This window comes from Artemia franciscana, chromosome 1 (assembly GCF_032884065.1).
Source record: "Artemia franciscana chromosome 1, ASM3288406v1, whole genome shotgun sequence".
NCBI lineage: Eukaryota > Metazoa > Arthropoda > Branchiopoda > Anostraca > Artemiidae > Artemia > Artemia franciscana.
In genome coordinates this window covers 45,482,186-45,508,591 of record NC_088863.1, presented here as the reverse complement: position 1 = coordinate 45,508,591, position 26,406 = coordinate 45,482,186, and the positions used below count along the sequence as shown (strand labels likewise).

General features: G+C 36.9%; 1 protein-coding gene across 1 annotated transcript in view; it reads right to left on the bottom strand.

The window, feature by feature from the left end:
- LOC136030304 (uncharacterized) overlaps positions 1–26,406 on the bottom strand; it is a gene marked incomplete in the record, with an annotated part of 169,050 nt that overhangs the window by 41,410 nt on the left and 101,234 nt on the right. Inside the window, 1 exon segment of the mRNA XM_065709195.1 lies at positions 6,323–6,456. Coding sequence (XP_065565267.1) covers positions 6,323–6,456 — 134 coding nt within the window.

Here is a 26,406-nt window from a genome sequence, read left to right as displayed (position 1 = left end):
GCCGGACATGACGGAATTATGTCGGTAAAGTCCGATCCGGTAAGGAAAAGATGGGTTGTTGTTACGCGGGATAAAGTTTCCGCCAATTCTCTTGCCGCATCTGCTGTTGCGAGCTATCCAAATATTCCTGCTAAAGTGATTGATCGCAAACCTCTTGGAGTAATTAGGGGACTTCCCGATAGTGTTTCTAGCAGTATACTTATCTCCGCTATTCCTGGTCTTGTTGAGGCCAGCCAGATCGGCTCTTCTCATACATTCTGTTTAGAGTTCCTTGATTCCGCTGCACTAAAATCTGCCATCGCTAAAGGTATGCGCTTGGGTTACGAGTCTTTTAAAATATCGGAATACAAACACCTACCCAGACGGTGTCTTAGATGCCAAAGCACCCATCATTCGTTAGCTCACTGCCCATGTGCCCCGCAGGAGATGAAGTGCTCTAAATGTTCTGGATGCCATTCCAATACTAAAGACAATCCTTGCTTAGAGGCTCCGAAATGTGCCAACTGCGGCGAAGCTCATGTTTCCTATAGTATGAATTGCCCAGTGATCAAACGCGCTCTGAACTCTGCTCCAAAATGAACCAAGCCACTATTTTAAGCTTTGCTTCTCTCAATTTTAAAGGCACAAAAGACAAAGACTTGTTAATTAATGAATTATTAGTCCATGACATAGTGTTCTTGCAAGAACATCTTTTGACCAAATCAAACGTTTCTAGCCTGAAGCGATTTTCTGTCCACCATTCTTTTTTCGCAAGAGGCCAAGAAAACTAGAGGCCGCCCTTCCGGTGGCCTAGCAATTTTCTTCCGTTTCCCATCAAAACCCTCTGTGATTCATTGTGATGATAACATCTTAGCTATTCAATGTGACAGTGCCGCCTTTATAAACGTTTACTTACATTGCGATCGACGTTCTATAGCATCGTTCACATCTTTCGCTAAATGTTGCTCCAGTTTAAAGTCTCTACTCGAAAGTCTACGTTTAAAAGACCTAAATTGGGTTTTAGCTGGTGACCTTAACTGTGACATTCTTGGTACCTCCGATAGGTCAATCCTCTTGCTAGAATCACTTCCTAGCATATATCACGTCGCAGTTAAGAGCCTCCCATTCACGTATATTCATGACAGAGGCTGTTCAAAATCAAACCTGGATCACGTGATCTCTTCCAGTTCCAGCTTAATATCATCGATTGTCAGGGTGGACGAAGAGAAGATTGATGACGATCATGTTATTCTTAGCTGTAATTTGTCCTTTGAGCTATCTGGCAGAATACTTTCGGCTCAGCCGAAGTGGCATACGAAGTTGAACTGGGATCGTGCTAATGTCCCACTATACCTTGCTACGCTAACTGCTTTACTGTCGACCATACAAGTGCCATATCACCTGCTGCAAACATCAGTTTCCTCGCCTTCAAGTAGAGTTGACCTAAATTGCTATTATTATTAAATTGATTGCCTTAAATCAGCTTCCAAAGCTGCAGTGCCTGTGAATAAAGTTCGGATTGGCACAAGAAAGCCTAATTGGAACGTTGATCCTGAAGTAAAACGTGCTAAGCAAAAGCCACATTTTGGCTACGTATGTGGATATCGTGTGACCGACCATCGTCCGGAGCTGTTTTCTCTGTGAAACAAAAGTTCAAACTTGAATATAAGGCCAGTTTGAAGAGTGCACGCTTGAATGCATGGCCAGGCCCCACCGATAAGGTCTCCTGGAATAAGGTTATTAATAGTGAGAAATGTTCCCTATCTACCCTATCTTGTCTTCAGCTAGCTAATTTTGTTGATCATTATAAGTGTGTGTTCAGTGTATTTAATAGTTTTCTTCAGTCTTTTTATTATAAGTTGCTTAAACCGCTTTTACCATACCGTCTCCTGCAGGCTCATGTCCAGCCTGTAGCAATATCTGAAATTCGCCGGGCTTTAAGAAAAATTAAGCGTTCAAAGAGTCTTGATGGTGACGGTCTTTCTTACAGATTTTTTGCTTATGATTGTCCTGCTCTACTTAACCATCTACAAATATTTTCCCAGTCTTGCTTAGCACAGTCGCTTGCTCCTGATAGTTTCCTTTGTGGCCGTGTAAAGTTTATTCAAAAGCGAAGCAAGGACCCCACGTCATGTGTAAATTATCGTCCCATTACAGTATCGTTTTTCTAAAGTAAGTTGCTTGAACATTTGTTACTACCAGAAATTGAGTCGAATTGTGATTTTACGCCTTTTCAATTTGGTTTTCGGAAAAGTTTCGGTTGCTCCCATGCACATCATGTTTTAAGCCAACTCATGAAAGATGCCGTAAAAACTAAAATGTCTTTATATTGTCTTACTGTTGATATTTCTGGAGCTTTCGACAATATTGTGCACTCTCAGGCTCTATTTTCCCTTGCGTCTTCAGGTGTTAATCCTTCCGTACTAAGTTTATTATCTTCTTGGTATTCAAAGTCTAAAATTCAAGTTACCTGGAATGGCCAAATATCTGACCCGGTAAAAATTAATAAGGGAGTTCGGCAAGGTGCCGTATTGTCTCCTAGCATATTTAAATGCGTGCTTGCATCGTGCCTGCGTCCCCTTAAAAGTTCTGTTTTTTACGGTAATATTGGTGTGTCTTCTATTGCATATGCAGATGGCGTTCTTCTTGTTGCCCGGACTCGCCGTGGATTGCTTTCTAATTTTACTATATTAACCAATGAACTATCTAAGATTGGACTGTCAGTTAATGCGTCTAAATGCGAGTTTATTTGTTTTAATAGTTCTTATGTGGTCGCTCCATTCGTTGCTGGGACTGCAGTTCTACCATGTTCTTCTTTAGTTAGTTGGCTTAGTCTGTGTTTTGGCCCAACACTTTCCAATACCTGTTCATCCCTAGTGAATCAAACCGTGAAAAAACCTACGCGTCGCTTACGGAAAAATATCCCCAAACAAAAGCCGTTATAACCGTAACGGTTTGTGCATGATTTATAACGCTTATTGCGCCCCTGTGCTTTTGTTCTTATCAGGCATGGCTCATCTGTTTCGTAAGAAAGATCGACACACTCTACGTACGGCTTATTTCAGATATTGCAAATTCCTCCTCCGGCTTCCTAGATGGCACCGAAACAAAAAAATAATTGCTCGATTTGGTTTAATTGATGTGCCTTCTCGGATTCGGTCTTCCAGTGATGATTTATGTAAAAAGACTATCAACTTTATTCGCGTTTATGACCCTCTGCAGCCTTTTTTCCATATTGATACTGGTTAATTAGTCCATGTTGTCTTTTGTTAGTTTGATTTTTTTTTCTTCGCTGTTTATTGTTTTTGTTTATTTATAATACTCCGTACTTTGTGTTTTTTATACTTTTACGGGTAATAAAGTTCGTTCATTCATTCATTCATATATATATATATATATATATATATATATATATATATATATATATATATATATATATATATATCATGAAAAGAGAAATCACCAATGCTACAGCACAAACACAAAAAAAAAAAAAAAAAAAAAAAAAAAAAAAAAAAAAAAAAAAAAAAAAAAAAAAAAAAAAAAGGAGACAGAAGGAGAAAAGGAAGACTGTTTTCCTAAATTAGTGATTAATATAGACCAGCACTTGAATGAGGCCTTAAACCTACTCATCCATACAATCACATAGGTCAAACAGCATAGCCACACACAATCAACCATAAAGAATAATCCATGGACAGGCAGTCATGTCGTCAATAAGTATAAGTCGTCATTTACCAAACCATAGAAAAAATAATATAGACAAATAATTCAGAGGCAACACCCAACATAAGGGCTCATCAGGAGAATACACTGGCCTATATAGGGTTTCGCCACTCTAAATTCTCTACCCAGCACAGTGTTGTGGCTACCACAGAATATCCATGGCATCCCCGCGTCAGGTATCACCCCCAAAATACATGTCCATGAAAAAAAACAGCAAATGTAAAACAACCAAGTAAAACCAAAACAAGCTTATCCTGTTAATATATCCCTCCCTTTAGCAACAATAGGTAAACTAAATATTATAAATTTTACCAAATCACAAATATTAACACATTGCAAAAAACCTGAATGAACTAAACAATTATATAATTCATCTTTACCATGTGGCTAATTTTTTAAAAATTCCGCTCAAATAGAAACCCAATTCAAAATAAATGGCGCTGTGACAACATTTCTCGAACCTCCGAAATTAGTTAAAAATTTCTTTAAGTATTTCTAGATAATTCTTTTGATATTTATTTAAAAGTTCGTTATAATGAAAACTAAATTTTTTAAATTGCCAAGTTAATTTATTTGCAGAAAAACCTCTTGATATCAATTTTTGGCTTAAGATTTTACATCTATTTTTAAAATCAATATAATTACTACAAATCCTTGCATAACGAAGTAACTGTGAGAAAAACGCTGAATATGTGATATTTGAGTGTATATTACTTTCAGGGAATGGGAAACTAATCACTTCAAAATCAAAATCATCCGTTTTATTATACATTTTAAAACTTAATTTATTATTATCACAAATATTAATATTTAAATCTAAGAAATGATCTTCATGACCAGCGCCATGACTAGGCTCAAGAATAAGCTCTGATGGATATATATTTTTAGAAATATCAATGAAATCCTTACAATTTAAGACCAAAATATCATCTAAATATCTTTTATTATTTGACAAAGCATGTTTTAAATTAATTGGATTATTCTTATCCATCATATATTTATATTCTAGTTGACTTAAAAACAAGTCAGCTATAAATGGGCTGGCATTCCCCCCCATGGGAATTCCCATAATTTGCTTGTACAAATCACCCCCAAATCTTATATAAGTATTGTATAAAACAAATTCCAATAACTCAAAAATCATATCCAAGCTGTAACATCTCAAGTTAACTGTAGTATTAAAGCAGTTTGTCCATATGGCTTTTTTATTATAACCGTCTATTTTTAAGAACCTTTTACTAGATAAGAGGAAAGATTTCTTTATAACAGTTTTTAAATTATCTAACACTAAATTGAGTGATAAATTAGTATACATTGTCGCAAAATCGAAAGACTCAATTCTTTTAGCTGAAACCATTGTTAAAGAATCTATCACCTGCAGTGAATTATTAACACTCCAATATGGATTAAAATTCGAAAATTTTTTAATACCAGAACAATAGGTTTTAAGTTTATTTACAATTTCCTTTAAAATTAAAGAGAGGTCAGTAGCAGCAATGCGGGTTGGACATTTAGCTGCTCCAGCAATAAACCGTGGTTTAGGGGGATTCTTATGAAATTTTACAGTCCAATATAGGAAAGGGAACTTTTTATCATTGTCATTTATTTTAATATTAAAATTTTTAAAAAGTATTTCTTCAGTCTTTTCAATTAAATTCTCATCCTCTATATTTACCTTTTCATAAACATTAGTTGTGCCTAACTCCCTTTTTAAAAGGGATATATATATATATATATATATATATATATATATATATATATATATATATATATATATATATATATATATATATATATATATATATATATATATATATATATATATATATATATATATATATATATATATAGAGTGCAATCGTTATGTTCCTGTAGTTCTGTTTACTAAAAAACTCGGGCACTAATGGTCACTGCCAGTAAAATTCAATCCAAGCTCCAACAAGCCCAGTCCTTACCTTTCTTTTTTTCCTTCATTCTGTTCACTTCAGTATCGCAAAGCCGTTGCTTTAATTTTTTTTTAGAGACAATTCATTGGGGATTACAAAAACCTCCATTATCAGACACTATTTTCCCTTTTTACGAGTGTTCAAGCGTCTCTAGATCTTACCCAATCAATTAGACAAGTGATATTTACTTTGATAGAACAGGCTAAATATTTAACCACATTAGAATTAAAAACTATTCCTAAATTTAAGCTCTTTTTAGAGAGAAATTTGGCAACAATGGAACCAGCTGTATAGGGCAAAAATTAATTACATAGTGATAGCTAATATTTTCTATCAATTTAAAAATAAACCACTGAAAAGGTAGTTGTACCGTTGAATTAATAAAAGGCTTAAAATAATTTATTACTCTATTATATTATTGCTGCTCAAAAATATTATCAAGATGATGACAGTGAAAACGGCGATTTGCAGGCAAAGTTTTTTTTTTCTCTTTAACGCTTCTACTTACCGCAACAGAATAAAGACCTGGCCATTTGTAAACAACTTCTCATCAAGTCAAGGTCAAAAAGTGTTCCACTTTTCAGCTGGAAAAGTGCCTAAGCCTTGAAGTGACTTGAAATTAAAAGAATAAATAATCGGAATGTTGGCAGAGAGATAATAAGTGATCTTACTTGAGCTGTTTGCCACATTCCTTGCACCTGAAACAGTTCTTGTGCCACACAGCCTTCTCTGCTTTGATTTGTTCCATCTGGAATACTTGGCGATCGCAAAGTTTACATGATTTTGGGGTTTGATTTTCTGAAGCCTAAAAGGAAATATTATATTAGCAAAGAAATACACAGAACCAATAGGGATTCGCACAATGAGGAACCAACGATGTTAGCCAAGACATAGAGATCGACATTTTGAAGTCTATAACAGCGTTATACATACAAAGTTATACACAAGCATGAACAGAGATAAAAAAATTTCACGCGAAATATTATACTTTGTAGCATAATGTGGTTATAGGAATTTTGTATAGCATGCAATGGTCCTACGTTTAGTCTATTTAAATTTTTCTTTTCTTCTCAAAATAGTGCTACAGATGAGGACAGTATTTGTACAGGGGAGAGTAGGGGTAGGTGTTCAACCTAAAATGGTATGCGAACCCCTTTTCTCCGAGATGGTCACTAATAGAAGTTGAATTTTTTTCAGTATTCCCATTCCGGATCACACATGTCTGCAGCTATGAGTAAGGGCTGTTAAATTGCATTTTAAAGTATTTTCACTAAATGAGCTAGAAAAGGCTATTAAAGGTTACAGTTCAATCTCTTGGATAAAACGTAAACGAAGTTTCGGTTGCTCCCATGCACATCATGTTTTAAGCCAACTCATGAAAGATGCCGTAAAAACTAAAATGTCTTTATATTGTCTTACTGTTGATATTTCTGGAGCTTTCGACAATATTGTGCACTCTCAGGCTCTATTTTCCCCTGCGTCTTCAGGTGTTAATCCTTCCGTATTAAGTTTATTATCTTCTTGGTATTCAAAGTCTAAAATTCAAATTACCTGGAATGGCCAAATATCTGACCCGGTAAAAATTAATAAGGGAGTTCGGCAAGGTGCCGTATTGTCTCCCAGTAGATTTAAATGCGTGCTTGCATCGTGCCTGCGACCCCTTAAAAGTTCTGTTTTTTACGGTAATATTGGTGTGTCTTCTATTGCATACGCAGATGGCTGAACAGAAATATCTGAACAGTAAAATGGCTGAACAGTAAGGGCTGTTAAATTGCATTTTAAAGTATTTTCACTAAATGAGCTAGAAAAGGCTATTAAAGGTTACAGTTCAATCTCTTGGATAAAACGTAAACGAAGTTAGGGGGCAAACAAATAAAATACGTCCACAATGCTGAATTTGGTTTATTTTGGAAGGTATTCAAGCTGAAAATAAATCCGGAAACTTTGGAAAATTCTGGATTTCTCTCAGGAAACTTCAAAAGTTCCCTGATTCTGAAAGATTAAATTTTCTAGTTATTGCGTTAATTTTCTTTGAATTATAAAGCAATAACGTTAAAAATGTATTAGTCTAATGTAGTTACATAAATGAAACACAATATTTTTTTTTTATTAATTCTAATTACCAAGAAGAAGTTTTTATTATCCTTCAAAGTGTTAATCAATTAAATTAAGTTTGATTCTTTTTTTGTGGTTGACCGCTATCATGCCCTTTACTGATTTAACAAATAAGTAAGGTCTATTTTTTGAAGAGAATGTAAAAAATATATACAAATAAATAACAGAAATACAGCCTAGGAAGCTAGAAATATCATATATTTAGTCCTTGAAAACCAAAGAGCATAAAAGAAAATTAAATAAAATGGAAAAAAGCAAATAATGTTTTGATTGAAAGAAAAATAAATAAAAAAACTACAATAAGTAAAAAATAGCTGAAAAGATACATCAAATAGAAATCACGAAAAATAATTCAACACTCAACCATTCATTAAATTTTGGAAAGATTTTAGAGAAAAATTACTATTGCGATGACTGAACTCGCTTCTGCTGGATTAATTCTTTTAAAATATAATCCTACATAAAAGTGTAACCATAACTATAAACTATACCTTGCTAGAAAATTTCTTTATGATACAGTCCATAACTCAACTGAAAGACAAGACACTTAGCAGAAGTTTACTTGCGTGAAACCCAGCACAAACAGATTGCAAAAAAAGAGGAAGTACTCAAAGATGCTAAGGAAATTCCAAGAGTGGCAGTAACTTGAGACCAATTATAATGGAAAAAAATTCCAACTGATTTGCGTTGAAACAGATTCTGTTTCAGCATAAATTCCTAATGAGATTTTTGATTTTGCAGCTACATAATCCTATAGCAGGTATTTGGCAGCATTACTGTCGTATTCAAGGCTACTAAAGTTGAGCTTTTTTGTTTCTTTTAAGGTTATGCGTTATGTAACAAAAATCAAACAGTTCGTGGTAACGAACTGTAGTAAGGAGCGACCCGGCTCAATAGTAACCAAAACTCTAAAAAATTGAATTTTGATATCAATAGCTACATCAAAAGAATCGCATTTTAATGCTGATTTTAAATATATAAGTTTTAACAAGTTTAGTGTTACCCATCAAAAGTTACGAGCCTGAGAAAATTTGCCTTATTTAGGAAAATAGGGGGAAACACCCCCTAAAAGTCGTAGGATCTTAACGAAAATGACACCATCAGATTCAGCGTATCAGAGAACCCTACTGTAGAAGTTTCAAGCTCTTATCTACAAAAATGTGGAATTTTCTATTTTTTGCCAAAAGACAAATCACGGGTGCGTGTTTATTTGTTTGTTTTTTTTTTTTTTTTTTTTTTTTTTTTTTTTTCTTTTCCCCAGGGGTCATCGTATCGACCAAGTGGTCCTAGAATGTTGCAAGAGGGCTCATTCTAACGGAAATGAAAAGTTCTAGTGCCCTTTTTAAGTGACCAAAAAAATTGGAGGACATCTAGGCCCCCTCCCACGCTCATTTTTTTCCCAAAGTCAACGGATCAAAATTTTGAGATAGCCATTTTGTTCAACATAGTCGAAAACCATAAAAACTATATCTTTGGGGATGACTTACTCCCCCACAATCCCTGGGGGAGGGGCTGCAAGTTACAAACTTTGACCAGTGTTTACATATAGTAATGGTTATTGGGAAGTGTACAGACGTTTTCAGGGGGATTTTATTTTGCTTGGGGGTGGGGCTGAGGAGAGGGGGCTATGTTGGAGGATCTTTCCTTGGAGGAATCTGTCATGGGGAAAGAAAAATTCAATGAAAAGGGCGCAGGATTCTCAAGCATTACTATAAGAAAACAATGAAAAATAAACATGAAAACGTTTTTTTCAAATGAAAGGAAGAAGTAGCATTGAAACTTAAAACGAACAGAGATTATTCCGCATATGAGGGGTTCTAAAAATACTTTAGCATAAAGAGTGAGGTATTTAGGAGGAGATAAATACCTTGCTCTTTATGCTAAAGTATTTTTAGTAATTTAAACTATTTATTCTACGGCCTTTCTGATTCAGGGGTCATTCTTAAAGAATTGGGACAAAACTTACGATTTAGTGTAAAGAGCGAGGTATTAACGAGGGTACAAACCCCCTCGTATACATATTAAAAATATAAGGTTATGAAAGTTTGTTACGTAAGTTAATTGTTAAGTTACGTATATTTTTTACTAATAAAAACGTTCGTTAAATATTAAAAGTTCTAGTTGCCTTTTTAAGTAACCGAAAAATTGGAGGGCAACTAGGCCTCCTTCTCCACCCCTTATTTCTCAAAATCGTCTGATCAAAACTAAGAGAAAGCCATTTAGCAAAGAAAAAAGAATTATTATACAAATTTCATTTTAATAATTTATGTGCGGAGAGCCAAAACCAAACATGCATTAATTCAAAAACGTTCAGAAATTAAATAAAAAAAAAATAATTTTTTTTAGCTGAAAGTAAGGAGCGACATTAAAACTTAAAACGAACAGAAATTACTCCGTATATGAAATGAGTTGTCCCCTCCGCAATCCCTCGCTCTTTACGCTAAAGTTTGACTCTTTGCCACAATTCTACTTTTTTAAAAAAATTAAAAGCTTTAGCGTAAAGAGCGAGGGATTGCGGAGGGGACAACTCATTTCATATACGGAGTAATTTCTGTTCGTTTTAAGTTTTAATGTCGCTCCTTACTTTCAGCTAAAAAAAATTATTTTTTTTTTTATTTAATATTAAACAAAGGATGCATTGCAAGCACATTTTTCTTTATTGATGGCAGTTAATCCCCTAAAATCAATTTTTTTTTTCAAAGACGAGAGCTCGGAGATTTTTCTTTGCTCAGGTTAAGTCTTCGTTTTGCCGAATTTCAATAAAAAAGAAATGTAATTAAAGAGTATTTATTGTAATTTTTACCAAACTTTGAATAATATAAAAACAAACTTCGATTCCATAAAAGTATATAATAAAAACACAGATTTGAAATGACTCGGACTCAGGATAAAGAAAAATAAAGAACTGGCATTGTTTTCGCCTGAGAATTGGTTCTGCCTCCCAGTGATTAAATAAAAGAAAAACAGGTTTTTTCAACTAAAAATAAGGAGCAACATTAAAACTTTAAACATACAGAAACTATTCAGTATATGAGGGGGTGCTCCCTTCTCATTGTTCTCAATACCTCGCTCTTCATGCTTCGTTTTTTCAGGAGTTTTTCTTAAAGAATTGAGGGGGGGGGGGCAAACTTTAGCGCAAAGAGCATGATATGATTCCTTTACAAGGGGATATATGTTCTGATTTTCTAATCGTTTTTCCAATCATACCGGAAATCCTCCCTCCGTAGAAAATTTTTCATTGAAATTCTCCACTCCAATTCAAAGTTTCGTCCACAGAAAATTCCCTCACTGACAATTTATCCCGTGGAAATATTTCTCTATAGAGGATTTTCTGCCGCGGAAAATTCCCCGATGGAAAATTTCTCCTGTGAAACATCCTCCCCACGGAAAAAAAGCCCAGGTAATTTCAGCCCCTTTGAAAATTTCCCCAAAACATCCCCACATTTAAAATTAAATAGACAAAGAAAAAGTAATTCAAATAAAAAAAAAATTTGTAGAGGAATTCTAGCAAATTCCCCCGTGTAAAGCTTTAGAGTTCATCCTTGGAAACTTCCCTTTCCATGAAGAATACCCCTACAGAAAATTCCCCATCTCCAAAAAATGTCTATTTACTTCCCAATAACAAATACTACATGTAAATAAAAGGCAAACTTCATAACTTACAGCCCTTTCCCCACGGAAATGGCTAGTTACATTCCAATCTTTTTCGTCACTTAAAAATAACACAAAATTACAGATTTTTGCACATGGGAGCAACAGACCTTTACAGTAGGGTTCTCTGATATGCTGAATATGGTATTATTTTCATTAAGGTCTGGCGTTTTTTTGGGGGTGTTTCCCCCTTTCTCGAAAATCCCGCGAATTTTTTCAGGCTTGTTACTTTTGATAGATATATTAATCTTAATAAATTTTATTTATCTGGAATCAGCATAAAAAGCCAATTCGCTTGATAAATCTATTGTTATCAAAATTCTGTTTCTTAGAGGTTTGGTGGCTATTGGGTCGAGTCTCTCCTTACTAACAGTTCGTTACCAGGAACTGTTTGATTAACTGATCAGCTTTGGAAAACACTCTTAGAAGGGACACTGGCGGGCATGAAAGTTAATTTCATGACAACATCGTATAAGTATTTCTGAGACCCATATTACGGGACTTCCGCGATTTGAGTAAATCAGTTTTTCTTAGAATTAAAGACTACTTATTGAAAATCTTCCAAGCCATGATAGATGCTGCTGCTGGTGAGCCATGCCTTCAGTGACTACTGAAACTTCGCGATGTGATCCCCACAAACTGGCTTAATTCTATGGTGGCTGAATCACAGTCACTGTCACGGCACTTACAAACCCATGTCTCTTGCTAGTTTGATCTCAACTTGGAGAAGGTCGTCAGGCGAAATATACATATCCTTGAAACTTAAGGCATAAGGCAATCGTGACGGGCGTGATCTGACCAAGACCCAATAAGCCTAGAAGGCGTTTTATCTAACCAAGCATTCTAGAGGTCCTCAGCAACATTTGAAACTCCACCCTCACACTAAACATAGTTTGAGTTTTAAGAGCAGGTTATGACAACTTATGGATACAGCTATGTATGCCGTGCATCAGCAAGTATAAGCCAATGGATTGAATACATTATTCTTCTTCTTCATATAGCATTTTTCTATGTTGAATTTTTTTTTCCACTGGATATTCACCGGTGGATAGCAGAAAAGGCCAAAAATTCTCGGAAATTTCCAAATATCGTTTCTGTTATGGATATTTACGTTTCGATATTCGATATCAATGTTCGATCCGATATCAATATCCAATATCGCCCAACACTAATTATTAGTAAAAACTGTGGGTGAAGTGAAGATATAAAAGGTAGAATAGTCAAGGCGCATATGTTTTTCCATATTTGAAAAAAGTTTGGATGAAACGGAAGATAAGTCTTAGAACGAAGACTAGAATGTTGCAAGCTTTAATTATGACAGTGATCAAGAACAGTTCTGAAAAGTTAGAGATTCAGAAGACAGAGAAGGATCTATTAGATACTTTCCAGAGGAATCGTCTACGGATAGTTTTGGGTACCCGTTATAGCCGTAGATAAAACAAGTTGCATGCAAAATGTGGTTCTATCCCACTTTCTAGGGCTATAATGAGAGAAAGGCAGGGATGGCTAGGACTAGAACTCGTTTTACGGATGAAGGATAAAAGATTTCCAAAAATTATTCTTTTCCCTTATCCATCTGAGACCAGACGAAAAGCAAATTATCTCTGAATGAGAATTATAATCTTGCCATATCTGTTCCTGTTAGGCAAAGGGGCACTTTTCCACAATAGCGATCACCACATTCAAAAATGTTGATTGGTAAATTGAATGGTACTACTCTTTTGTTGTACTATATATTATATACACTATTAATCAAGGGCACCAATTCCTGAAAATATAAGGGGGGGGGAGAGTATTTTTCGAAATCTAAAGAGGGATTGTGTTGTTTTCTAGATTCTTTTCCCCGAGAAAATGCCAAAAAGCATATTTTCCAAAAGTAAGGGCATAGAAACAATTCAAGAAAAGGTAATTATTCCCTGCCAGTTACCCCTTAATTTGCTCTCCTACTATCAGCTGACTTGGCAAGTAAGATTAAGAACTCAAAATACACTAATGCATATCACAGAAACTCCGTTAATGGTAGTAACTTGAGATCAATTAAGGGTAGAAATATAACTGCTATGCATGAAAACGATTTGCGCATATGAATAAATTATTTGCGATCTCATTACGTAATTTAAGGACTCATTTACTCGCCATAAAGAAAAAAACACATGTATTAACTTAATCGTTTATCGAAATCAATCAAGACGAAAACGACTGATTATAACAGAAAATAGAAAAACAAAAGAGAAAAACAGAGAAAAAACGTGTAGTAACGAAATATCAAAGAACTAATTTAATAAAGAGTCTGACAAAGATGAGAACTGCTGCCTTTATGTGGTTGTGAGACACAATCACCTGAATGAGGGTCCACCCTTATATGATTCTCCAGCACCAAGGAAAACCAAAAAAAAAAAAAAAAAAAAAAAAAAAAATCTACAGAACAGATGAGGAAAGGCAAGGTCGTCGTTAATGAGTGCAAACTTAAAAAAAAGTGTAAAAATAAAAATAAAAATGACGACAATATGTTACCAATCAGGATTTATAAGATACACCGGCAGTTTATATGGGTTTCAAGCTCTATTCTACTTTTACCCTTTGTTAGATCCCACCCTTCTGGCGAAATGTCTATTATATTATGCAAGCCTTTGTAGTCCACCTGTTCGGCAACATCCCTTAAAAATATACGGACATGATGTTAAAAAGGTATATAAAGATTTTCGGAAGTCCAGTATAAATGAATTTATTCAAACAGTTTGTGGTAACGAACTGTAGTAAGGAGCGACCCGGCTCAATAGTAACCAAAACTCTAAAAAATTGAATTTTGATATCAATAGCTACATCAAAAGAACCGCATTTTAATGCTGATTTTAAATATAAAAGTTTAGTCTTACCCATCAAAAGTTACGAGCCTGAGAAAATTTGCCTTAATCAAGAAAATAAGGGGAAACACCCCCTAAAAGTCGTAGAATCTTAACGAAAATGACACCATCAGATTCAGCGTATCAGAGAACCACACTATAGAAGTTTCAAGCTCCTATCTACAAAAATGTGGAATTTTGTATTTTTGCCAGAAGACAAATCACGGGTGCGTGTTTATTTTTATTTTTATTTTTTTTTTCTTTTTCCCAGGGGTTATCGTATCGACCAAGTGGTCCTAGAATGCCGCAAGAGGGCTCATTCTAACGGAAATGAAAAGTTCTAGTGCTCATTTTAAGTGACCAAAAAAATTGGAGGGCATCTAGGCCCCCTCCCACGCTCATTTTTTTCCCTAAGTCAACGGATCAAAATTTCCCGAAGTCAACGGATCAACGAGATAGCCATTTTGTTCAGCATAGTCGAAGACCATAATAACTATGTATTTGGGGATGATTTACTCCCCCACAATCCCTGGGGGAGGGGCTGCAAGTTACAAACTTTGACCAGTGTTTACATTTAGTAATGGTTATTGGGAAGTGTACAGACGTTTTCAGGGGGATTTTTTTTTTTGGGGGGGGGCTGAGGGGAGGGGGCTATGTTGGAGGATCTTTCCTTGGAGGAATCTGTCACGGGGGAAGAAAAATTCAAGGAAAAGGGCGCACGATTTTCTAGCATTACTATAAGAAAACAATGAAAAATAAACATGAAAACGTTTTTTCAAAGGAAAGGAAGGAGTAGCATTGAAACTTAAAACGAACAGAGATTATTACGCATATGAGGGGTCCTAAAAATACTTTAGCATAAAGAGCGAGGTATTTAGGAGGAGATAAATACCTCGCTCTTTATGCTAAAGTATTTTTAGTAATTTCAACTATTTATTCTACGGCCTTTCTGATTCAGGGGTCATTCTTAAAGAATTAGGACAAAACTTAAGATTTAGTGTAAAGAGCAAGGTATTAAAGAGGATACAAACCCCCTCGTATACATAATAAAAATATAAGATTATGAAAGTTTGTTACGTAAGTTGCTAATTTATAAGTTACGTATATTTTTTACTAATAAAAACGTTCGTTAAAAATTAAAAGTTCTAGTTGCCTTTTTAAGCAACCGAAAAATTGGAGGGCAACTAGGCCTCCTTCTCCACCCCTTATTTCTCAAAATCGTCCGATCAAAACTAAGAGAAAGCCATTTAGCCAAAAAAAGAATTAATATACAAATTTCATTTTAATAATTTATGTGCGGAGAGCCAAAACCAAACATGCATTAATTCAAAAACGTTCAGAAATTAAATAAAGAAAAAACTAATTTTTTAGCTGAAAGTAAGGAGCGACATTAAAACTTAAAACGAACAGAAATTACTCCGTATATAAAATGCGTTGTTCCCTCCGCAATCCCTCGCTCTTGACGCTAAAGTTTGACTCTTTGCCACAATTCTACTTTTTAAAACAATTAAAAGCTAGTTTTTTTTTATTTAATTACAGACAAGTCCAGGTGTAAGTAACCTCTCACGTATGGATAAGAACTGAAACTTGGGAGTAAAAATGAGAAGAAAAAAACATTTTTTTTTAAACTTAAAACTTAGCGACATTAAAACTTAAAACGAACAGAAATTATTCCGTATATGAAAGGGATTCTCCCCTCCTCCATGCCCCGCTCTTTACGCTAAAGTTTGACTATTTCTCACAACTCTACTTTTTAAAACAGTAAAAAACTTTAGCTTAAAGAACGGGGCGTTGAGGAGGGGACAACCCTCGGAATGATTTCTGTTCGTTTTAAGTTTTAATGTCGCTCCTTACTTCCAGTTAAAAAAACTTTTTTTTATATAATTTCTGAACGTTTTCGAATTAATGCATGCATTGATTTTGGCTCACCGCACATAAATAATTAAAACGAAATTTGCATATTTTTTTTGGCTAAATACCTTGCTCACAGTTTCGATCGGACGATTTTTAAAAAAAGGGGCGGGGGAGGAGGCCTAGTTGCCCTCCAATTTTTGGTTACTTAAAAAGGCAACTAGAACTTTTAATTTTTTTACGAATATTTTTATTAGTAATAAATATACGTAAATTACGAATTAACTTACGTAACGAACTTCAATATTTGCATTTTTTTATTACGTATATGAGGGAGTTCAATATTTGTATTTTTTTATTACGTATATGAGGGAGTTCGCCCCCTCGTAAATACATCGCTCTTTACACTAAAGCTTGAATTCAGTCCCAATTCTTTAAGAATGACCCCTGAATCACAAAGGCCGCAGAATAAATAATTGAAATTACTAAAAATACTTCAGCGTAAGGAATGAGGTATTGTGGAGGATACAAACCCCATTATATATGTAATAATTCCTGTTCGTTTTAGGTTTTAACGCTGCTCCCTATTTCAAGTTGAAAAACTTTTTTTTTCTCATTGTTTTTTTTAATACTGCTAGAAAATCCTGCGGCCCCTTCATGTAAATTCTCTTCCCTCATGATAAATTTCTCCGTGGAAAGATCCTCCCACGTAACCCATCCCCGACCCCCTCAACGCTAAAAGTTATCCTTAAAAACTTTTCTGGACGCTTCCCAATAACCATTACTATATGTAAACAATGGTCAAAGCTTGTAACTTGCAGCCCCTCCCCCGAGGACTGTGGGAGATTAAGTTGTCCCAAAAGACATAATTATGATATTTTTCAATTATACTGAACAAAATGGATATCTCAAAATGTTGATCCGGTGACTTTGGGTGGAAAATGAACGTGGGAGGGGGGCCTAGGTGCCCTTGGTCACTTGAAAAGGGCACTGAAACTTTTAATTTCCGTTAGAATGAGCCCTCTAACCAAATTCTAGAACCACTGAGTCGATACGATCACCCCCAGAAAAAAAACAAATAAACACGCATCCGTGATCTGCCTTCTGGCAAAAAATACATAATTCCACATTTTGGAAACTACTAATGTAGAGTTCTCTGATACGCTGAATCTGATGGTGTGATATTCGTTAAGATGCAATGACTTTTAAGGGGGTGTTTCCCCTATTTTCTAAAATAAGACACATTTTCTCAGGCTCGTAACTTTTGATGGGTAAGTCTAAACGTAACGAAACTTATATATATCTAAAATCAGCATCAAAATGCTATTCTTTTGATGTAATTATTGTTATAAAAATTCCGTTTTTTAGAGTTTCGGTTACTATTGAGCCGGGTCGCTCCTTACTACAGTTCGTTACCACGAACTGTTTGATTTGAACTTCTACTCAAAATTTTTTTATCAATTATTGTTCTACACGATCATCTTTTACAGTTTTTGTCTTTGCGGGATTGAGGTTGGGGGGGGGGTGTACTTAGAATCTCCAAGAAAAATGCTTTAAATACTTAGTGATTTGGTTTTGTGTTCTAAATAATAATCAAACATCCGTAGCGCTAATTCTTTCTAATATATCACAATGATTTTTTTTTTTTTAGTATTTCGCACAATTTGTCACACAAAAAATTCAAAAACAATGTTATGAAGACAATAGGAAAGTTTTAGGATGGCGGAATTGCTGATTCATATCAGCTATTTTAGTCCTCAAGTCAAAAAAAAAGTTCCGCTTCATTCCATACCGTAATCGTTATAACCAAAGTCATGATTATATGGATTTGGAAGGCATTCCAGAAATCAGGGACACACAGAAAAATGTATTTTCTTGACCATCTGGTTGTACTTTAGGGAAAGATATAGCTAAAAAAAACTCTACTACAAGCACTACAAAAACAAGAGCTAAGAGCTCATATGGTACTTGTGACGAGGCCAGAAGAGCTAAGAGCCAAGAGCTCATATGGTATGAGCTCTAACAAAACTCTAAGAATCAATAGATTGATATAAAAGGAAAATCAGAGGCTTAATAACGGTCGGGATTTAAAATAAGAGTTCTGAGTCACGATGTCCTTCTAAATATCAAAATTCATTAAAATCCGATCGCCAACTCGTAAGTTATAAATACCTAATTTTTTCTCATTTTTCCTCTCTCTTTAGCCCCCCCCCCCAGATGGTCAAATCTGGGAAAACGACTTTGTCAAGTTCATTTGTGCAGCTCCCTGACACGCCTACCAATTTTCATCGTCCTAGCACGTCCAGAAGCACCAAACTCGCCAAAGCACTGAACCCCTCCCCCAACTCTCCCAAAGAGAGCGAATCTCGTATGGTTACGTCAATCACGTACCTACGACATTTGCTTATTCTATCCACCAAGCTTCATCCCGATTCCTCCACTCTAAGCGTTTTCGAAGATTTCCGGTTCCCCCCTCCAACTCCCCTCAATGTCAACAGATCTGGTCGAGATTTAAAATAAGAGCTCTGAGACATGAATTCCTTCTAAATATCAAATTTCATTAAGATGCGGCCACCCATTCTTAAGTTAAAAATACCTCAAGTTTTCTAATTTTTTCAAATTAACACCCCCCAGCTCCTCCAAAGAGAAAGGATCCATTCCAATTGTGTCAACCACGGATCTAGAACTTGTGCTTATTCTTCCCATCAAGTTTCATCCTGATCTCTCCACTCTAAGCGTTTTCCAAGATTTCTGTTTCCCTCCTCCAACCACCTGTGTCCCTGGATTTAATTCGAGTCAAAATGGAGCATCTGAGACATAAGATCCTTCTACACATCAAGTTTAATTACGATCTGATCACCTATTCGTAAGATAAAAATACCCCAATTTTCACGTTTTCCAATAATTCCGGTTTCCCCCTCCAACTCCCCCCAATATCACAGAATCTGGTCGGAATTCAAAATAAGAGCTTTAAAGCACAAGATCCTTCTAAATATCAAATTTCATTAAGATCTGATCACCCGTTCGTAAGTTACAAATACCTCATTTTTCCGAACTACCCCCCCCCCCAAACTCCACCAAAGAGAACGGCTCCAGTCCGGTTATGTCAGTCACGTATCTTAGACTTGTTTTTATTCTTCCCATCCAGTTTCATCCTGATCTCTCCGCTTTAAGTATTTTCTAAGATTTCCGGTCCCCCTCCCAATGACGCTGGATCCGGTTAACATTTAAAATAAGAGATCTGAGTTACGAGATCCTTATAAATATGAAGTTTCATGAAGATCCGATCCCCCCCCCAAACTGCCCCCAATGTCACCAGATCCAGTCAGGATTTAAAATAAGAGCTTTGAGACACGATATCCTTCTAAATATCAAAATTCATTGAGATCCAATCACCCGTTCGTAAGTTAAAAATACCTCATTTTTTCCAGTTTTTCAGAATTAACCCCATCCCAACTACCCCAAAGAGACCGGATCTGTTCCGGTTATGTCAGTCATGTATCTAGGACTTGTGTTTAGTTGTCCCACCAAGTTTCAACCCAATCCCTCCACTCTAAGCGAATTCCAAGATTTAAGGTTTCCCCTCCAAACTCCCCCCCCAATGTCACCAGATCCTATCGGGATTTAAAACAAGAGCTCTGAGACACGATATCGTTCCAAACATCAAATTTCATTAAGATCTGATGAGCCGTTCGTAAGTTAAAATACTTAATTTTTTCTATTTTTTCCGTATTAACTGGCCCACCACTCCCCCCCCCCAGATGGTCAAATCGGGAAAACGACTATGTCTAATTTAATATGGTCCAGTCCATGATATGACTACCAGATTTCATCGTCCTAGCTTACCTGGAAATGCCTAAAGTAGCAAAACCGGGACCAACAGACAGACCGACAGAATTTGCGATTGCTATATGTCACTTGGTTAATACCAAGTGCCATAACAAATAGTTCTGCAAGAAGTAGCATGAAAAACTGGTAGAGATGTATTATTCATTAAGACAATTTTCGAAACGAGTTAGGTCACGGTAAGTGATCTTCACGCAAAACTGTCAAGGCTTTCGAGCAAAATTCTGAAAAATGCATATACACTGTTTTGGATTTAAGCAGTCGAGTTTATTATAGCATATACTAATTGGAGCTTCTCCGGAATGAAGCAGACCTTAGTCTGCGGACCACATGTCACTGGATATGGGGGAACCCCTTAACTAAACGCTCATGCAAAGGGTGACCTTGACATCACAAGGTGGGTGGAGCCCACCCTAGGAACACTCAATAGTTAGGTTCCCCTAGCTAATCAGGTCCCAGGCCTAGGGTCAGTTGGGCTTGCGACCCTCCACCCGAAACTAAGTGCAACGAATAGTGATGTTTTTGCCTCGGATGATCGATCTTCTTTTTGCACTTCAAGGCCTCAGCATGTCCCTGGACCGAGATTTTACCATCGTTTGAACCTTACTGACCAAGGTGGTATTCGACTGGCCAACTGGAACAGTAGACCCTTAACTTCCCTGGAGCGAAGTCAATGCTTGTACTAGAAATTAAACGTTTTTATGTGGCTGTAGCAGGCGTAACTGAAGCTCTCCTTATAGGAAACGATTCTGAAGACACTGGTGAAGGCTATCACCTAATCTGTCGGATGATCAAAGAACCAAAACCAATGGAGTCGTACCTGTGCTAGACTCTCGGACCAGGAGGTGCCTCCTTTCTTACGAGCAGATATCAGACAGGATACTAACAGCGCAAATCCAGCAAAAACACGGAAAATGGACCATCATTGTCTGCTACACCCCAACAAACTAAGCCTTAGATGATATGAAAGAACGTTTTTACGCCCAGCTGTCTAGCATCCTAGCAAAAGTATCCCCTCATGATGTTTTAACCCTTCTTAGCGACTTCAACGGCACTGTCAGAGATACAGACGGTGTTCGGAACAATGTTCTATAACCTGTAACGCCCGACTGCTTGAAAGACAAAAGGCTGAAGCTCCTTCAGCTGTGTAACATGCATGATCTTGTGATCACCAACACCCTCTTCCAAAGGAAAGAGGTTCACAAATATACCTGGTATAGCAATGACGGACGATCAAGAAAGATGTTAGACTACATAATCGTGTCCTGACACTCGCGTTCCTCTATAACTAACTGCCGAACTTACAGAAGTGCAGAATTGGGAAACACCGACCATAGGCTTGTCGTCTCTAACCTCAGACTACGCTTGGAAGCCCAGAAAAATGATCGCCGTCCCCCCAACTAGACCCGACAAATCTCGCAAACTTCAACAGCCGCCAGGTTTATGCTGTCTCCATCTTAAATCGTTTTCATTGTCTTGGTCAAATTTCAGAACCTGAAGAAGCCTTGCAACTATTCAAAAACGGTGTATTGCTTTCGGCCGAAAGTACTTTCGGTCGTTTGAAGCCCAGAAAAAAAGCCCTTGATACCGCAGGAAACTCTAGATGTCATTGAACAGCGTCACAAAGCAAACCTAGTGAAGGGCATGGTTACATACAGACGTCTAAACTGCGTAAAAAATAAATTCCTCCACCGAGACAGAAGGCTGTTCACCGAGAAAAAGGCTGCCGATCTTGAGGAGGCCGCCAGAAAGGGTGACATATGCGCTCTATACAAACACCTTCGGGATCTTACAGATGGAAAGCCATCTTCCCTAGGTCCTATCACATCTAATGATGGAGATATTCTCACTGATGTGAGCACTCAATTGTCTGCCTGGAAGGATCACTTCTCTTCACAACAAAACCTGGATTGTGTTAGCCAGCCCAACCCTGACCTTCTTAAAGTTGCATTTAACACTCCTGAGGGCCCGTATGAGAGTGTGCAGCACCCTTTCACCTCTATAGAAATCCTGAAACCTATGAAACGGATGAAAAACAATCGAGCCCCTGGAATCTGTGGTATCCATGCAGAACTGCTGAAATATGGTGGGGCAGCGACCCTTGTCTGGCTCCAAGTACTGTTCTCCATAGTATTTCGTACAGAATAGATTTCAAAAGACTGGCGAGCGGGCATCATTCTACCTGTTTGGAAATGGAAAAGCAGTCGCAGAATCTGCTCCAACTATCGCGGCATCACACTCCTCTCTGTGCCCAGGAAGCTCTTCGTTATGACCCTCTTGGACCGCTGTACCACTTTCCTCAGAAGCCAACCAAAGAATCCAACAGGCTGGTTTGCACCAGGAAGGTCTACCGTGGAGCAAATATTCACAATGCGCCAGCTGGTAGAGAAGATTCGAGAATTTCAACAAAAAGCATATGTTGCCTTTGTGGATTTCAAAGCTGCATTCGATTCTGTCGGCCGGCAATCACTCTGGCTCATACTGAAAACAACGGGAATAGCAGCGAAGTACTGCAGCCTTTTCGAGCGGCTCCACGAAGGGACTGAGAGCTGCGTGCAAGTCAATGGCAGACGCGGTCTATCTTTTGAAATCAATACTTAAGTCCGTCAGGGCTGTGCTGCTCCTCTAGAGATCTTTAATTATGTCATCGATTACATTACGACTCGGACTATAAACCGCCTCCAGTTTGGGTTGCAGTACGGCGATACAGTACTTTCAGACGGTGACTATACCGATGACTTTGCTCTTGTCTCCGATTCACCGTCGAAGCTCACAGAAGCCCAACAGATCCATGCTGATGAAGCCTTAAAGATAGGACTCTGGATGAACTGGCAGAAGACAAAAGTGATGTTTGTTGAACCCCATAACTCACCGCGTCCCCCGCCAGGGCTAAAGGTCGGTCTCAAACCAGCTGAGATTGTTGAGAAATTTACACACTTTGGCTCTATCCTCTCAAATGACAGATCAATTCTCAAAGATCCAATGCACCAAATCGCCAAAGCCACAGCAGTGGTGGTAAGATTAAGTGCCCTCTGGAGGAAAACCTCTATCGGCCGTAGGACCAAGATGCGCATATACAATTCTTCGGTGGGATCCGTGCTTCTTTTCGGAGCCAAACCTGGCCAGCCACTCAGTCTGTGCTTACCACCGTAAATATAGCCCAAACAAAACATCTTCACCGCATTGAAGGACTACGCTGACACGATTTTGTTAGCAACGAGAACCGCCTGGCGTTAACTGCTGCCCAGTAAACACAACGTTGGTATGGACATCTCCTTCGCATGCCCCCTGACACTCCCGCACGAAAGATTTTTAACTTTGATCCCGCGCTACATGGACGGAAATGCTCAAGAGGTGGTCCCTCAACCAGATGGAAGGCGGCAGGTGCCTTCTTAGCCGTGGCAACCATTCAGGAGGATGTCCGCATCCTTGCAAGAGACCGGTCTAAATGGAGGCACCATGTAGCATCACTCTCGACGCCGGAAGCATTTAGACAGGAGCATTAAGTAAGTAAGTCTACTCCGAAAGAAACGTACAGAGTCTATTCCAAAAAGAAACAATTAAACAGTTTTATCTAGAGCAAAAAAGGAGAAGAAAAACGAAAGTACTATAGCTGAGCATCATCTTTGGGCTAAAATTGCTGCTAGGCATTCAATCAAAAGGTAAAAGTTAACCTCTGTTGGGTTGGTTGGAATAGCCATCACATTTTTAAAAAATTACAAGAATAACAATCAAAACTTATTCTATCACAAATTATTTAGGCTTCGAAGTACGTATCAAATCTATCTATGATTCTAGCCACAAATCATCAGTCCCGATTTTTTTTATTTTTTCTTTTCATACCCTTGACCTTGAAAAGCTGAGGTAGCAACTTTGGATTCTGATGAGCTAAATCACCTTTCTCTCCCCTATGTTCTCCTCGTTTGTCAGAAGAAGAGACATCTGGAACAGGGAGACACGCGAAAATGACCAATTTATTAACTCGAAAATATGGTGGTATTTGTTCTAGTTTATTTTATTTTCTGCCATATCGTTCATTGCGCACGGAGACTGAACCCCAAGATTGGTTCCACTTCAAGTTGTTTCTGTTTCCTTTTTTTCTACAATTTTGTGGCATGTCTTCTTTATATGCAGAGACTGAACCTCATGAACGGTTTCATTAAGGATACTACGCGATGATAAGGATAATTCATATTAGAGAGGGGGATGGACAAAAGCAATCTCTACTCTGTCAGATTTCCATGATGGACGAGAAAGGCAAAAGATGCAGCATGGAAACAGAGTGCCCCACAGTTCGTGGGTATTACTTGATATTGCAATGAGTTTAAATTAATCAAAAATAATAACATTGCTAGTAAAAGTAGCATCAAAGGAGATGTGAGAGGTATATAAAGCTTATTTTGTATAGCATCTAAGCTAGATAATACTTAGTGATTTTTCGTGGCGCTTGAACAAGCAGCAGGTTGTGTAAAACAAACTACTTTAATAGGTGATGAAAATGAGCATGGGAAGCTGATACCAGTGGAAACTGAAGTTCGAATGCAAGGGACAAACAGTGCTATGCAGCTTACCTAGGAAAATCATAAAATTATTTATAAAAACGAAATTGAAATATTAACTGCATTTTTTTTCTGTTTTTTTTTTTTTTCTATATAAAAAGATTTAAACTGATTGACTATAAAATTTGCTTTTTCCAAATAAGAAAGAGATGTTCCATATTTTTACTCTGCTTTAATTTTTTGTTTTTATGTTTGAATTTAAACTGAATAACTAGATTTTACCAAACGGAAATTAAAACTAATTCAACCGTGCCTCTTTTCTTCCGGTATTCTCGCGTTAAACTGCATTGTAATTGGCATTCTGATTCATATAATGTTCATATTAAAGCACCAAATGTTTCATTCTATTCAGTTTCCCTTATTTTTTGGGGAAGGGACAGAAGCAAACTATCTACAGTAATAAAATAAATACCGTTTCATTCCGATCCAACATTGCGTATAAAGGAAAAACATCCTAGAATGGTACAACAACATAAGAAAGAGGTATAAACGAGAAACAACAATGACATGAAACGTGATCGTCAATTTACGACCTACAGTTCTTAATCAACGCCGGGGCCTTTATACACATTATAGAATGGTATAACCTTCTAGAATGATATAATAAAATCGTACATATAAAACCTCTTGGTATAAAAGCATACCAAAACTAATAATGTAAAATATCCTAAAACGGTATGATAGCACAAAATAGGCATAAAGGAGAAAAATACATATCTGAAACGTGATAGTTAAAGATGCGGCCAATGATATAAAATGGTATAACTGCCAATGGTATAAAACCATATAAAAGAAATGGTATAAACACATCATAGAATTCAATAATACCATAAGAAAAAGATATAAATGAAAAGCAACACAGATGTGAAGCGCGAAAGTCAACGATAAAGCTAACGGCCCTTAACCACGCCAAAGCATTTAGTTGTTGCCCAAGATCTGAACTAGTAATATTTACACTCCGTATTTTTTTTATTTTTTTTTGATAAAACGTACATACAACTGTCTTCATATCAGTCTATATCCCAGAGGATCCTTTCGCCTTACCTTAATTTCTTCAAATTTTTATTGTTTTCTCCTACAATATTTGGTCATCAAGATATTTTGAAACTCCAGTCTTTTTTCTCATTCATAGAAATAGTTGAAATTTAAGTCGTTTGTTACATATTATTTTTCTATTATTATGTTCGTTTAAAATTTTAATGTTGCTCCTTACTTTCAGTTGAAAAAATTTGTTTTTAGGGCACTTGTATTTACCAAGTGACATATAGTTATCGCAATTTCTGTCTGTCGGTCTGTCCCGCTTTTGCTAGTTTGGGCATTTCCAGATAAGCTAGGACAACAAAAGTTGGCAGGCGTATCAGGGCCGGACGAAGTTAAATTAGAAATAGTCTCTTTCCCGATTCGACCATCTGGGGGGGGGGAGCGAACAAGATACTTGAGAAGAATTTTATTTGCCGATAAAACAAATGATTGTTCTTCTTAAGTATGGCTTATGGTCTAGGGGTATGATTCTCGGTTAGGGTGCGAGAGGTCTCAGGTTTGAATCGTGGAACATCCCAATTTTTACATGAAAAAGATCCAAAACTAGATACGTGATCAATATAGCGATCGCTGAAAGTTGGCAGGCGTATCAGCAACCCGACCAGATTAAATTAGAAATGGTCGCTTCCCAATTCGATCATCTGGAGGGGGGAAGTAGAAGGACGGTTAATTCGGAAAAATTAGAAAAAATGAGGTATTTTTTAACTTACGAACGGGTTATTGGATCTTAATCAAATTTGATATTTAGAAGGACCTCGTGTCTCAGAGCTCTTATTTTAGATCCCGACCGGACCCGGTGACATTGGGGGAGCCGGAGGGGGAAACCAGAAATCTTGGAAAACGCTTAGA